Source organism: Jatropha curcas, chromosome 1 (genome assembly GCF_041381405.1).
Source record: "Jatropha curcas cultivar XTBG-Jc1 chromosome 1, XTBG_Jcur_1.0, whole genome shotgun sequence".
Taxonomy (NCBI): domain Eukaryota; kingdom Viridiplantae; phylum Streptophyta; class Magnoliopsida; order Malpighiales; family Euphorbiaceae; genus Jatropha; species Jatropha curcas.
The window spans coordinates 30900131-30913722 of record NC_143151.1 but is presented as its reverse complement, the minus strand read 5'-3'; the positions used below and the strand labels follow the sequence as shown (position 1 = coordinate 30913722).

Below are 13592 nucleotides of genomic sequence, written 5' to 3'. Positions count from 1 at the left end.
AACAAATAATTTATATAACTGATTCCAACTAATTTAAAATAAAAACTAAAAAAAATTCTCATATGTTATCTCATAGCAACTTCATAAGTTTTGGCTATCAAATTTGAAATTTATTTGTCTTGGTTGACTTCTAAAATTGACCATATATTATTTTTAATGACAATAAAAATTGATTGAATGCCACAAAAAACAACTCAATCTGCCATTCATTTTTTTTTTTTATGCTAAAGTATGTAATTTTGGCTATTAAACCTTTATTTACTTAGTTTGTCATATTCATCGTTCAAACTATTTCAAAGACATTGAAAATTGATTTAAAGTCCCTTCGAAACTATTTAATGTTTTGTTAAGATTTTACTATGTCTATTTACAAAATCATTGTCAAATTTATGTTTTTTATTTTAAATAATTGATGAACATAACTTTTTAAATTCTAGAGTTCCTATTTTCATTGACAACAATCCTATAAGGAAAAAGGAAATGAGTTCATTTTCATCTTCATTTCCAATACCAAGTTTACGTGTAGGACTCTTGTGGAGTCGTTTATTATGTGTTTTTATAGCCGTCCCACACCGATGTTTTATACCCTAATTTATATAAAAAAATTAATGATAAATTATGTCATTTCTATAGGGAATCATAAAGTTTTTTTTTTTATATAAAAAATAAACCTTATAAAGAGAAACGAAATAATTATTAATAATTTCTAATTTAATATATCAAAATTTTAACATCAAATTGAGCCGTTTTAAAATACATTATTTGAGCATTTTAGTTTAATTGATTTGCGGATTTTTCATTAAAAATTTAGCATCAAGCGCCTTTTTAAACTTGTTCCATTCATGTTTATATTTATATTTGCATTATATTAATCTTATAAAAATAACTATTATTTTTTTCAAATTAATATTTTTTATATGATCATTTTATTTATAACTAATTGATAAAAATAATAACTATTAAATATTAAAAAAAAATTAGTTTAAGATTTTTTTATTTGGATAACATATTAAATAAATACACGCACAAAATATATTAGGGCATAGAAATATTTTGGGCCATAAACCCATCTTTAGTAACCCAACCCGATTTTGATAAAAATAAACTTACCATCATTCATTACCCTTGAGAGCACTTCGATCTTTTTAAAAATTTTCTCGAATGGCCATTCTCTCTCCGCCTCCGGCAACCACTACCACCAGCACAACGTACGCACGACCACAATCATTTCCAAAATTCAATCCATTGAATTTACAGTCTCACCCTTCTCTTCTTTTCCCGATTAATCCCAGCCGCCCGTTCCTGCCACCTCGTCCGAATCCAAATGCACGGCTTCGCAGTCTCTACTCGGCCCTATCTCCCCAACCGCCCACGCAGCCTGACCCGCCTCCCGAAAAGGACCCCGTTCGACCCAAAGGTTAGGATACGAACGTCTTGTTCAATCAATTTGTAGTCTTGCTATTCTAAATCACCAAGTTACGAGTTCAATATTCTTAATTACCTTTTTGCCTTTTATTTTTAGCTATGCACATGGATTTCCATCAGTTCAGTTGATAGTTGTATGAATGGATGATTCGCAAATTTGAAATTATTTGGATATTTTGTGTTTCTAAATGCAAAAGCAGTCTTATTCTATTGGAAATATCGATTTAATCTAAGAATGGATGTGTTATGGTTGTTCAATATGGGAGAAATTCAATAACTTAGTGACTAATGCTACCTTGGTTCTCTCAGTTCTTTCCTTTTGGCCTTATGGTTGGGATGCTACTAATTTTTTACATGGAGAATGCTGACTTGGGATTTCTCAATGCAAAAAAGTAGACGAATAATTTGAGGATTTTATTGCATCTAATTGGGTTGCATTAGTCAGAATGAGAATAGAAAGACATAAAGATACTGATAGAGCTGAGATCTCAAATGCGGGAGCAATTATTGAAAACAGCCTTCCTATATGGGATTTACACCAAGCATTTTGTGTAATTCAATGGAAAAGAAAGGAGATGAAGGTGGAAGTGGGAGGATCATGAATAAATTAGTATAGCCAAATTGGCACAATGTGGTTTTGGTGGCATTATCAAGCTTTATGAATCATAAGTTTTGCATGGACACTGCGAAGTAATCCTCTTACAATATAGAGTGATCAACCATTGCTCTCAAGGGTTGTGAGTTGTGCTACTTGTTCTACTGGGTTGATATACATGAGGTTTTCCTTGCTCATGGAGACCAGCATCCGTTGTGGTTGTCTATAGCCACCTTATGGATGGAGATACTCTTAATAAGACTATTGCAACTTGTGACAAACATAGTTTATAATAAATGGCCATGGAACTTGTAAAGTTTTCTTAATAGGTTGAGATTTGATACTTGCATTGGTGTTCTGTTCTGTCAGCAAACGTAGATAAGATGCTCTTAAATTCAAAGAAACTTATCATCATACACTTTATACATTAGTAATAGCATGTTATAGTTTGATTCTATTATATCCTAGTTCCTTAGACACCTTAAGGTATGTATTGAACATTTAGAATTACTTGAAGTTATATGAGAATAGTAGAAGTATTAATCTGTAGCTCTTTTAAGTTGACATTTGAAAGGAATTTGCTGTTGTACCCTCTTTTCATTATCATCACTATCAGTACTTTCCTTGCAGTATGAATTCAGTTCTGAAGCTTGAGGACTGGATATTATATCTTCTGTTCTCGTCTTATAAACTTGCTTGCAGTGTGTTCTAGGCCAGCTTAGTCTATGCGATTCATTCATTTACTAAATTGTGCCATTTAAAACTGACTGGTAAATTTTGCTTTGGTTTATGTTCAACATTGTTTAATGTACAGTTTATTGATTCTCCTGGTAGCTGCTTGTTGATTTAATAATCTAGGTAGTAAATAGCTATGAAATTACGACAATCACATTCAAAGTTCTCTGAAATTGCATTTTTTAGCTCCCTTATTGTCATTTTTGTCCTCATGCAGGCATTGCTGCAACTTTCTCTAGATTTCAGGACCGCGTTCAGATCTTCCTAGCTGTTCTTTTCTGGATGTCTCTGTTCTTCTGGGCTTCTGCATCGGGTGGAAGAAATGGTGATAGTGGTAGACCAAACAAGGGATCTCGATTTAGAAGATGACATAGTAAGCATTTAAGTTGTATATATAAAACTGTCTTTGAGGGATTTAGTATTAGATTATACATGGCAGATACAGCTTTGTCTATATGGGTGGTTATAATAGCGTTGTTCACATTCATTTTGTTACTTTACTTAAATAGGGAACATTGATGTTGCAAATTGTTAGTTCACTTGAATAGGGAACATTGGTATTGCAATTTGAAAATGAAAATTTGACATTCAGGAATTAAATTGAGTGGAAGATTCTTTTCATGTGTAGTGGGAGTGGCTCTATATTTCTGATTGGCCTTCTTGTGACTCCTGGTGGAAACTTAAAGTTGGAAACATCTGTTGTATATGCCATAGAACGTTTCTGGTAATATTTGTCCCAAAATTTGAAATATTAAGATATCTCATCAATTTAGGAGATTTGAAGCCATCATAATGCATTTTGTGGAATTTCAGGTTTCTGCTGATGAACCTAAGGTTTAGGTAAATATCCTGAAATTATTTTCACCTGGAAAACGACTTTAAAGTTAACATAACTTTTCCATAATATTGATTTCTCAGAGGTGTCTCTGTTTCTCAATAACAGCATTAAAAACACTTGTAGAATTTGTAACTTGTGTATAAAAGTTTGATAATGTTTCTTCTGGATAAATATTAGGAGTAGCCAATACTGATTTGGTTTTCTGTTGAAGGCTTCCATATTATTCATGGATAAATATTAGGAGTAGCCAATACGGATTTGGTTTTCTGTTGAAGGCATCCCTATTATTTCCTTAGTGATTTAATTATTTTCAAGGCTTGAAATTATTCCCATCTTTCATCTTATACATGGCCGGACATTAGAGCATAATTCAGTGTGAAAATAAAACCGGCACACTTAGACACATTCTTTCTTCACTTTTGTTGGATTTATACTTGATGGAGTTAAAATGCTAAGGATTCTCACCTATTTTGCTCCTTGAAGTTGGAGGAGTAAAACAGCCTTGTTGCCAGAGGCAACAAATTTTCTTGGGTCCCAGTTTCGAGTCCTCATTTCAGTTTCTAATGAAGATTTCAACATGACAGCGATGGCAATTAGAATAACTGCTGATGGTGCACGCAATTGCCGGTAAAATACACTTAAGTGAGAATGGCAGCGTGCTACCAGGGGGCCTGCAAGTGCAGGTTAGCGCGTAATGGTAGATGGCTTTGGTATGTGAAATGTTTTGGTTACAGAGGGTTAAAGGTGGACTGATCCTAGCTGGATAAAGTTAGACTTTGGAGATTGAGGTAGATATTTGAAGGTTAGTGGTGTAGATTATAATGAGATTGAGTTGAGAATATCTTGAATCTAGGGGGAAAAGTGAGAGAATTATCTCTTCCTCAGTCTTCAAATATAAAGAAAAATGAAAATCTATCTTATTGAGATAAGAAAGAACATGCAGTGCAACCTACACATTGTATGTCCTAATCTGTAGATTGAAGTGATTTCGGTAGTGAGGTGGCACTTCTTGGATGGACAATATTATACTTTGTACTTGCTGAAATCAAACTTGTATACGTTTTCTTCTTTCATTGGGTGCAAAACTTCCTGCTCCCTGTCATGAAGACCGTGACAAATTCATCTTAGTGATATGTTTCATCCTTTAATTGATTATTGAAGTTGAAATGCATGAAGGTATGTTTGATTTAGATATTGAGATTAGCTCGTCACTTAGTATTGATGGTTAGTTATTGGTAACTAGTAATTCAGATATCGAGCACTAATGATTATAAATTATAATGCACAGGAAGCTTTTTCTTAAGTTTCTGTTTTGGTAACAGTAATTTGATAGATTTGCCATCCTTTGCCTAATTGCCTTGAGCCATTTGTACTGCACAGCTTGATTTTCAGCCCGTTTGTGATTTATCAATAGTCACAAATTTTGATATTTCAAGGGGTCTCAAAATAGACACTTGAGAGTTACAACTTACAAGAGTGAAATAAAATATTTCTAGGAATTTGTAACATAAGATTAAAAATATTTTAACTTTGTTTCTTTATCTGATGAAGATAAATAGGATTCTTGTCTCCCTTTATTTCTTTTAGATGTTTGATGTTTGATCATATGTTATCTAATAAAACCCATTATATATATATATATATATATATATATATATATATATATGTAAACTAGTAATTAAATTCGGATGTTGAATATTAATTCTCAACTGTATTAAATATGAGATAGTTATACATTTAGTGTTTGAACTTTTTAGTGTTTTATATTTTGGTGTCTAAATGGAAAAATATTTGTAATTAAGTGTGAATTAATAATTTTAATATAATTAAGTGTTTTTAGCTGGAATTTCTCACGGGAAATCAAAATGAATTGTTTTATTCAATTGCGTCACTTTATTTAACTGTCTAGATTATTCCTTCCTTTTTTTGTTTTTTCTCCTTTTTTTAATATTATTTTGAAATTAAAAGGAAATTAGAAGGAATTTCAAGATTTTTACTAGAAAGAAAAGATATAAGATAATAAAAAAAAAAAAAGAGAAGAGAAATGAATATCTATGTTTGATGTCTTATTTAATAAAGTTATTCATCTTAATTTTAAAGTTAAATAATACGGACAAATGTGCTTTTGCAATATTTTCAGTAAATCAGACATTAATTAAAAACTTTTTCCGTTCGGAAACTAAAATAAAAGGAATTAAGAAGTTCAGAAACTGTAAATGTAATTAATCCTTTGAAAAGATAAATTTTTTGTGCTTTCTTTTTCAATAGTACCGTTTACAAGAAAATCCACCAATCCCGAAAGGCAACGTTGATTGTCGTATGGCACCCTCATGAGTCTCATCTTCAGCCCCACAAACTGAAAAGTGAAGAAAGTGTTGTACGTGTCTGAACTGGTTTGGCAGAGAGGGGGCCAAAGCTAAGGTGATGGCGATGCCTCTTTGTTGCACTGACAGAAAGCTACATGAGCCGTCGATTTCCCCCTTAATTGGTTATCAATCAAACAACAAATCAGGTGGGTCCCTGTCACGTGACCCTAAGTCTACGTGTCTATTGCTAACGGGCCGTATGCTCACGTGTATTAACCTTTACTTCATTCGTGGGCTTAAACAGCGAGGACACCGCATTATAGACTATGTCCACTGTCGGTCTCTGTCGTTTTATTACATTTTACATTAGCGGTTAGGATGGAAGGGTGACGAGCGGCGCCTTCGATCCTTCGGTAAGAGTATAAATAGTTATAAATGATATAAATAGTAAAATTATTATCATAATTGATAAATATGAGGACAGATTATAAGTATTAAAATATCCACTGCTCGTTTTTTGTTTTATTACACAGCTTAGCATAAATATTTATGGATATTCTATTAATTTATTAATAAACGATATATTTTAAATAAACTTGAATTTGAATAATTTAAAGTTTATATATTCAAATCATTTAATGGGTAAAAAAAGTTTGAGATGAATACAATTAGTAAAATGTTAAATAGGTTCAAATATTTAAATTAATATTTAAATGAATTTGAAATATATAAAGATAGTAAAATAATTATGTTAATTATCTATTTATTTCACCAAATTTTTATTTTTTTTCTTCCACTGAACTGTTCCACTAATTTAATTTTGGGTCCGCCCTACTACACGTCTACAAGGTATAAATTCTCTCTTCAGTTCTCTCAATGTCTTGAAAGAGGAGAGGTTCCCTTTCCTTCTCTCTTGTTTCTGAAAGAGCACATTGCACCCAAAAGCTACTTATACTCAAAAAGCACTTGTCTGTTTCTCAAATATATCTTTCCATCTCAAAAGCACTTTTCCCTTAAGCATGCTTTTAAGGAGCTCTTCAACTTCCATACTGGACTCATGGCTTCCACACTCCAGAGACTCATCACCAGAGCCAGAATTTCAAATTTTTCAAAGAACCAAATCAATAATCTCCTTTCACTCCCAAACTTCCATCGATGACGCAGTAAAAAGAGTGGTCACAACCCAAGAAAAACCCATTTTGCGAAAAACCAAGAAAAGCTCATCTATATGTAAGAACGATAGTAATAATTCGGATCAAGAAGCAAAAAACATTTCAAGAGTTCAAGGACTCTTTTCAAGTTCTGGGTTAGGAGAGAGAGTGGCAGATGATAATGATAATGAGGTTAAGTATAAGCTGCAAACACTAGCGGTGGGAGGTGGTGATGGTGGTGGAGGTGGTGGTGGTTGTGGTAGTGGTAATGGAGGAAGATCAGATGGTGGAGATGTTAATGGTGGGTTTGAATTTTATGGGAATGACAGTACTGATGCTTATTACAAGAAAATGATTTCTGCAGATCCTGGCAATGCACTTTTACTTGGAAATTATGCTAAGTTTCTTAAAGAGGTATAAAATTAAGATCTTAATTGATATAGAAACTGAAGTTTATTGATAAATATATTATTTAGAAATTGGTTCTACTTAATTCTTGGTTTTAATTTCTGTGGTCAGGTTAAAGGAGATTTTGCTAAAGCAGAGGAATACTGTGGAAGAGCAATTTTGGCAAATCCAAGTGATGGAAATATTTTGTCAATTTATGCTGATTTAATATGGCAAAAAGAGAGGGATGCTCAGAGAGCTGAGAATTACTTTGATCAAGCTATTAAAACTAACCCTGAGGATTGGTAAGTGTACTATATTACAGTTTGTGACTTTTGATTTCTTCCCCTGAATTTGAGCATATATTAAGATCTCTTTTTGTTTATTTTCTTGATTAATCTGAACTGGTTTAATTTCAATATGAACTGAATTATTTTGTACAAACATTTGATTTGCATCTTTTCAAAATTAAAGATTTGAGTGCTTGTATTAGTAATTACACGAACTAATAAATTTTCTTTTCCTTTCAAATTCTTGCAGCTATGTTCTTGGTTCATATGCTAGATTCTTATGGGATGCTGAAGAAGAAGAAGAAGAAGAAGAAGAAGAAGAGCAAGAAAATGAAAATGAAACTGTGTCTCCACCAAGTTTCTTCCATGGTCCTTCCCATCCTCCTCTAGCTGCAGCTTCATAATCTCTTTTCTGTAAGGAGATTAGTTTTATAATTTTGTCTAAAAATAACTTAGATTTGTAACAATGTTATCATCTAAATGTCAACTCTTTTCACCTGTGGAATATAGTAGAGATAACTTAACATTTTTCTTTTTCTTTTTTTATAAATATAAGAGAAGTAGCATAAATATGAAAGATGAAATTTTAATCTTTCAGATTTCCTGAAATATTCCAAGATCTAATTCATGTATAACAGAACTCAAAACTATTTTAGTGTCACCAATTGAAACTCAATGGTAAAAAAATAATTTGGTGATTACCCTATTTGCTATTAATAAAAATTATCTCTAAGCAAGATTAAGGATTTTCACTGAGCAAAATATTTAAATTTACTAAAAAGAAAAATCAGCTCTAGATATACTAGAAAAAATAGTCCCTTTCTGTGTCTGTATATATACACACATCTAATTAGTGGTCAGCTATGTATGGGTCATCACTACATTTCATTTTCTTTCAATCTAATCTACATATCATGATAAGCTTGTCTTTAGTTATTATTAGGTATGGAAGTTCTGTAAAGATAATATAGTATATTGACCTATGTTTCTTACAATTCAACTAGTCTTTTGTGTGGAATTGTATAGATTGGGTTTTTACTTTTCACCTTTGTAAAAGTGAAAAAATAAAATTACAGCTAAAGAAATGGAAAACCGCATGATTGTAGTGAAGGACCATAGGCAATTAAAGATGTTTTAAATTTTAGTTATTATTTTCTATATTTGATTATAATTATGAATTTGGGTTATCTATGTATAAAAATATTGAAAAACTCTTATTAGATATAAAATATCATATGAAATAACCAACAATAATGAGTTGTTTGGGGGTACAAACGACTTTAATCTCTGTAAGGGTAAAATTACAACTTTGATTCTTGAAAAATGGCTTTACATTTTAGCAGGAAAGGAAAAAAAAATTTTATGCTCTATGGTATGACTGTGATTAAACCTCCTAATTATAAAAAAATAAAAATAAAAATAAAAATAAAAAGATGAGATAATTACCCAAAAAAGTGACAATCATCAACAACAGCAACACAATCCTTTTTGTTCTTTTGTCCTTCATATAGTGAAAGCAACATCATGGTCTATTATCTTCAGAGATTAATCTAATGAACACTCCTAACTAAATTTAGGAATGCAAAAAAAAAAAAAAAAAAAAAAAAAAAAATGCAGAAGTATCATTCATAATAGTGATTACTACGTATCTTTATTTTTTATTTTTTATTTTTTTTGGCATAATATGATAGTTTTAAATTCTTTCTACTATGCTTTACAATAACAAGAAAAATTAACAAGTTCCCAAAATGAAGCCTAAGAACTTTTTAAGGTACTAAATAAAAAGAAAATGTTATTTCATATGCAGAAGTCTATCATTCAGAGTCCGAAAAAATTGTTGGTGGGCCTATCAAATAATGTAGAGTGAAGCTCCGTTAGGGAACTCACAAGCCCAAATGAGTCAACAAATTTTCAAGGCAATGCAAACGACTCGTCGTTTTAATCAAAGAGAAGTATAAAACAAATGTCGTCGTTTAAGATATAACAGAGGTTTCTAAAATGAAGTAATGATTGGCTTGCGTGATCAATTGTCTGACAGTTTCATTGTGTAGATTACATTAGAACAAAATTTCATGAAATTTCATTATCAGAATAGAGATTGAGACAATATCTACGCTGTAAGAACTACAAACATACAAAGAAAAGAAAATTAAGAGAAGAAAGCGTCACAAAACCCGGAATTTCATATAAGCTATAACATATCTCTGCTTCTGTCATCTAGGGCCTGATAGCCGAACATCTGACAGAAATGCATCGCTAGTGTCATCAATAATGCCCAAAGAAGAGCTTTCTTTGCTGCTCCATTTGGTGAAACTTGACAAATACCTAGAAGCTGATTGAGAAGAAATTGGAGGATCAGGCACTTCACCAAGACCTTCAAGCATTTGTACCACTCTAGTCATTGGAGGTCTTAACTGCATTTCTTCTTGTATGCACCATAATGCAACTTTTATTGCAGCAAAAATCCTCTCATCATTTGCATCAATATCCAGCTCTGGATCAATAATTTCTCTTAGTCTTCCTTCTTCTAACATCTTGAAGGAATATGAAGGGAAATGGGCTTTCTCTGAAGTTTCTGATGCATCATAATTCTTCCTTCCTCCGATTATCTCTAACAAGACCATGCCATAGCTGTACACATCGCTCTTCTCCGATATAGGATTGTTGGTTATCCATTCTGGTGCAAGGTACCCCCTTGTCCCCCTCACTGTAGTATAAACAAGACTGTCTTCTCGGTTCATTAGCTTAGCCAAACCAAAATCTGAAACTTTAGCGGTAAAATTATCATCAAGAAGCACATTTTCAGGTTTTATATCACAATGTACAATCTTCACCTCACACCCTTCATGGAGATAAGCTAGACCTTTTGCCATGCCTAATGCAATATTGAATCTTGTATTCCAATCTAACAAAGGATTACTTTCTTCCTTATTCTTGAAGATCCATTTATCTAAAGACCCTTTTCTCATGAACTCATAAACAAGAAGCCGATGAGACCCTTGAGCACAAAAGCCTTTGAGCTTGACCAAATGGACATGATGGATACTACCGATGATACTCACTTCAGCTCTAAACTCTTTCTTCCCTTGTCCAATGCCTTCCAATTTTTTGATAGCTAATTGAGTACCATCTTGCAGCACACCTAGATAGACCGAGCCAAACCCTCCTTGGCCAACCTTCATAGAGAAATTTTTAGTTGCTTCACAAAGATCACTAAAGCTGTAGCGAGCAGGCATTCCTGAAAGACTGTCCCAGAAATTATCATCTTCCAGGTTCTGTTGAGGAAATTCCATGAATCTTTTTCTTTTGTTGTAATACCATATTCCCACATATAGTAAACAAGCAATCACCACTAATGTTGCAATAACAATGACTGCAATCAACAAGGCCTCCTTTGCTACATTTTTCCCGCTGGCCAAATTTTTTTCACCTGTTGACACCTTCATATATGAAATATAACCTGAAGAACTGCCCTGACTTCGAGTCAAGCTCCCTAATTGATCAAACAGAAAGCACGTTCCAGTATTTTCTTCAAAGAACAACACAATGCAAGAACAGTTTGCAAGACAAGCTTCTTTGCAAGAGTTTAAATTGGATTTCAAGAAAGGTGTAACAAACCCAAGTGCAAAATAATCAAGCTTCTTACCAACATAGAAAAGCTCAACCGAAGTTTTTGAGCCATTACAAGTTGAGGCCACCGGAGGTTTGCAACCAAACTGAGAGTTTGCCAGCTGGGGTGGACATTGACACCAATTGTCAAAATAGCAAACATAGTATTGGTCACAAGGCTCAGGAATGCTGCAAGAATTTTGTGGTATCTTAATTGACTCGAGGGTAACTGACTTTCCCTTTTGAAGATTATAGAACCCAATTGCCCCGTCAGAGCCTAATTTCAAAGCCCATGTAGCATTTGGATCTGAATTATCAGAAAATATGAACCGCCAGAGCAAGACACTATTTTGATCATAAAAATTCCATGAATTGGACACTAGAGACACAGAATGAACCCTGCCATTGACACTATTATTGGCTTTCCCGCCATCACTAGCCAGCGACCAGTATACTTGTGGAGTCTTGTATCCTGCATACAAGACCAAATCCCCGGACTTAATTTCAAGGTAAGTACTTAAGTTATTTTTATTTGGGAAACTTTTAAGTCTCATTCCTTCTACAAACTTCTGACCAGGTAAGAGTGTATCAGTGGGGTGGCTAAAACTCTGCCAAAGAATACTTCCATTGTTCCCAAGCAACAACAAGTTGCCCGATTCCATTAACTCCATAGACATAACTGTTTGCCCTCTTGTGTCTGTTGACCAAGCTACACCATCTCCCCTTTGTAAACAAACGTTCCCATTTTTCTCAAACATAAATTTATCAGAATCACTAACCAAAGAACCTCTATTAGCAGTCCAAACGACTTTGGCACTTTTCATATGGATAACAACCAGCAAATAAGATTGTGCATCAAGTCCAGTATAAAAGCCAAAACCAAAAGTTGAATTTTTGGATTGTAAGAAAATCCCCTCCTCCTCTATCCACTCCATTTGAGATGCTTGGAAACCAGGATATATCTGTCCTATACTCACAGGACCACAAATACTGGTTTTGAACACAAGAAATAGACATAAAAAAAAGACTCTAAATTGGAAAAAACCCATGGTCCCTGTAACTGTATCAATCCAATAAACACCACTATCTAAATCCAAAAAATTCGTTCAAAGATTGATTCACACTCAAAAATCCAAGAACTTTGAGTGGGACCAACAATGGAAACAAAAACAGTAAAAAAAAAAAAAAAAAAATACAAATAGATTGACTCTTTGGTTTTGCCTGTACTTTTCTAATTGTAATTGAAAAATACAAATCTGAAGATAGAATGGCCTGTAAACCCACCGAAGTTACGAGCTTGAAGTGAAAACAAGAAATTACAATAATTCAAAGCAAGGACAATATGAACCAAAGATTACTAGCAAAATACAAGCATGCTACAGAAAGAAGAGAGCTTTTTCAATATGATATAACCGAAAAGGAAAGAATAAGATGAGCACCCAATAGAAAAAGACAAGAAGGGTTTAATGGCTAACCTCACTTCTTGATTTCAGTTACAGAAACCAGTGGGTTTTAAATTGGCTTTTTCTTGATATATAAGACACGACATAACAGAGCTGTATAGAGAAGATGAATCTTGTTCTTTGTCATTCTCCCTGCGTCGACTATATGACTCAAAAAAGCTATAGAGAAAAAGGTGCCACTATGCAGAGCAGGTGACGCCGGGATGGAAAATTGATGAGCGAAGACCCCAAGTCGTCTTCTTTTTTTGTTTTTTCCTTTTTTATTTTTTTTTCTTTTCACATAAATTTTGACGCCATCGTGTTCTCAGCAACATACTCATCGTTTAGTATAATAATGATTTAGTATTATAGCAAACATGCATCTCATTTTGTTTTTCTTTTTCCGTATAACATTTTATTTTTCCCTGTCTTTTGAAATATAATATTTTGCTAAAATAATTAGTGTTTTTAATTTCTATTTGGAAAATAAACAAATAAATTTTTGAAACAAATGATTTTAAATAACTTAATGAATTCTTTAGAAACATTAAAATTTTCTATTAGGCAAATAAACAAATAAATACTAAAATAAATTAATCAGAAAAATTAAAAATAGGTTATTAATATTTTTTTAATTCATATTCATTATAATATTTTAAATTTTATTATTTTAAACTTGTGATATTGCATATCTGTTTTTGTTAGATGAAAAAATTAAATTAAATAATTGGATTTAAGCTGAATTAATTAATTAAGGAGGGGTTTACACGTGAAAATAAAGGTTGACCATGTTTTTCATAGCAAAAGATGAGAA

At 32.6% G+C, this 13592-nt stretch overlaps 3 protein-coding genes across 3 annotated transcripts; 2 read left to right on the top strand and 1 right to left on the bottom strand.

Moving 5' to 3' along the window:
* The first annotated feature begins 1108 nt into the window (after positions 1 to 1108).
* Positions 1109 to 3355, top strand: LOC105634859 (uncharacterized). The gene is made up of 2 exons (XM_012217792.4): positions 1109 to 1417; positions 2973 to 3355. Exons 1-2 carry the CDS (start codon positions 1162 to 1164, stop codon positions 3122 to 3124), a joined length of 408 nt encoding a protein of 135 aa, XP_012073182.1. The 5' UTR covers positions 1109 to 1161; the 3' UTR covers positions 3125 to 3355.
* Positions 3356 to 6770: 3415 nt separating this feature from the next.
* LOC105634858 (uncharacterized) lies at positions 6771 to 8255 on the top strand. Its single transcript, XM_012217791.4, has 3 exons — positions 6771 to 7464; positions 7570 to 7742; positions 7978 to 8255. The coding sequence occupies exons 1-3, from the start codon at positions 6919 to 6921 to the stop codon at positions 8129 to 8131; spliced, it is 873 nt and encodes a 290-aa protein (XP_012073181.1). The 5' UTR covers positions 6771 to 6918; the 3' UTR covers positions 8132 to 8255.
* Positions 8256 to 9784: 1529 nt separating this feature from the next.
* Positions 9785 to 13044, bottom strand: LOC105634857 (G-type lectin S-receptor-like serine/threonine-protein kinase SD2-5). The gene has a single exon (XM_012217789.4). The coding sequence runs from the start codon at positions 12383 to 12385 to the stop codon at positions 9941 to 9943; it is 2445 nt and encodes an 814-aa protein (XP_012073179.1). The 5' UTR covers positions 12386 to 13044; the 3' UTR covers positions 9785 to 9940.
* Positions 13045 to 13592: the final 548 nt, after the last annotated feature.

Coding starts and splice junctions, on each gene's coding strand:
- LOC105634859 (XM_012217792.4), top strand. CDS start 1,162: ATGGCCATTCTCTCTCCGCCTCCGGCAACCACTACCACCAGCACAACG. Junction 1,418..2,972: donor GGACCCCGTTCGACCCAAAG/GTTAGGATACGA, acceptor GTCCTCATGCAG/GCATTGCTGCAACTTTCTCT.
- LOC105634858 (XM_012217791.4), top strand. CDS start 6,919: ATGCTTTTAAGGAGCTCTTCAACTTCCATACTGGACTCATGGCTTCCA. Junction 7,465..7,569: donor ATGCTAAGTTTCTTAAAGAG/GTATAAAATTAA, acceptor TTCTGTGGTCAG/GTTAAAGGAGATTTTGCTAA. Junction 7,743..7,977: donor AAAACTAACCCTGAGGATTG/GTAAGTGTACTA, acceptor AAATTCTTGCAG/CTATGTTCTTGGTTCATATG.
- LOC105634857 (XM_012217789.4), bottom strand. CDS start 12,385: ATGGGTTTTTTCCAATTTAGAGTCTTTTTTTTATGTCTATTTCTTGTG.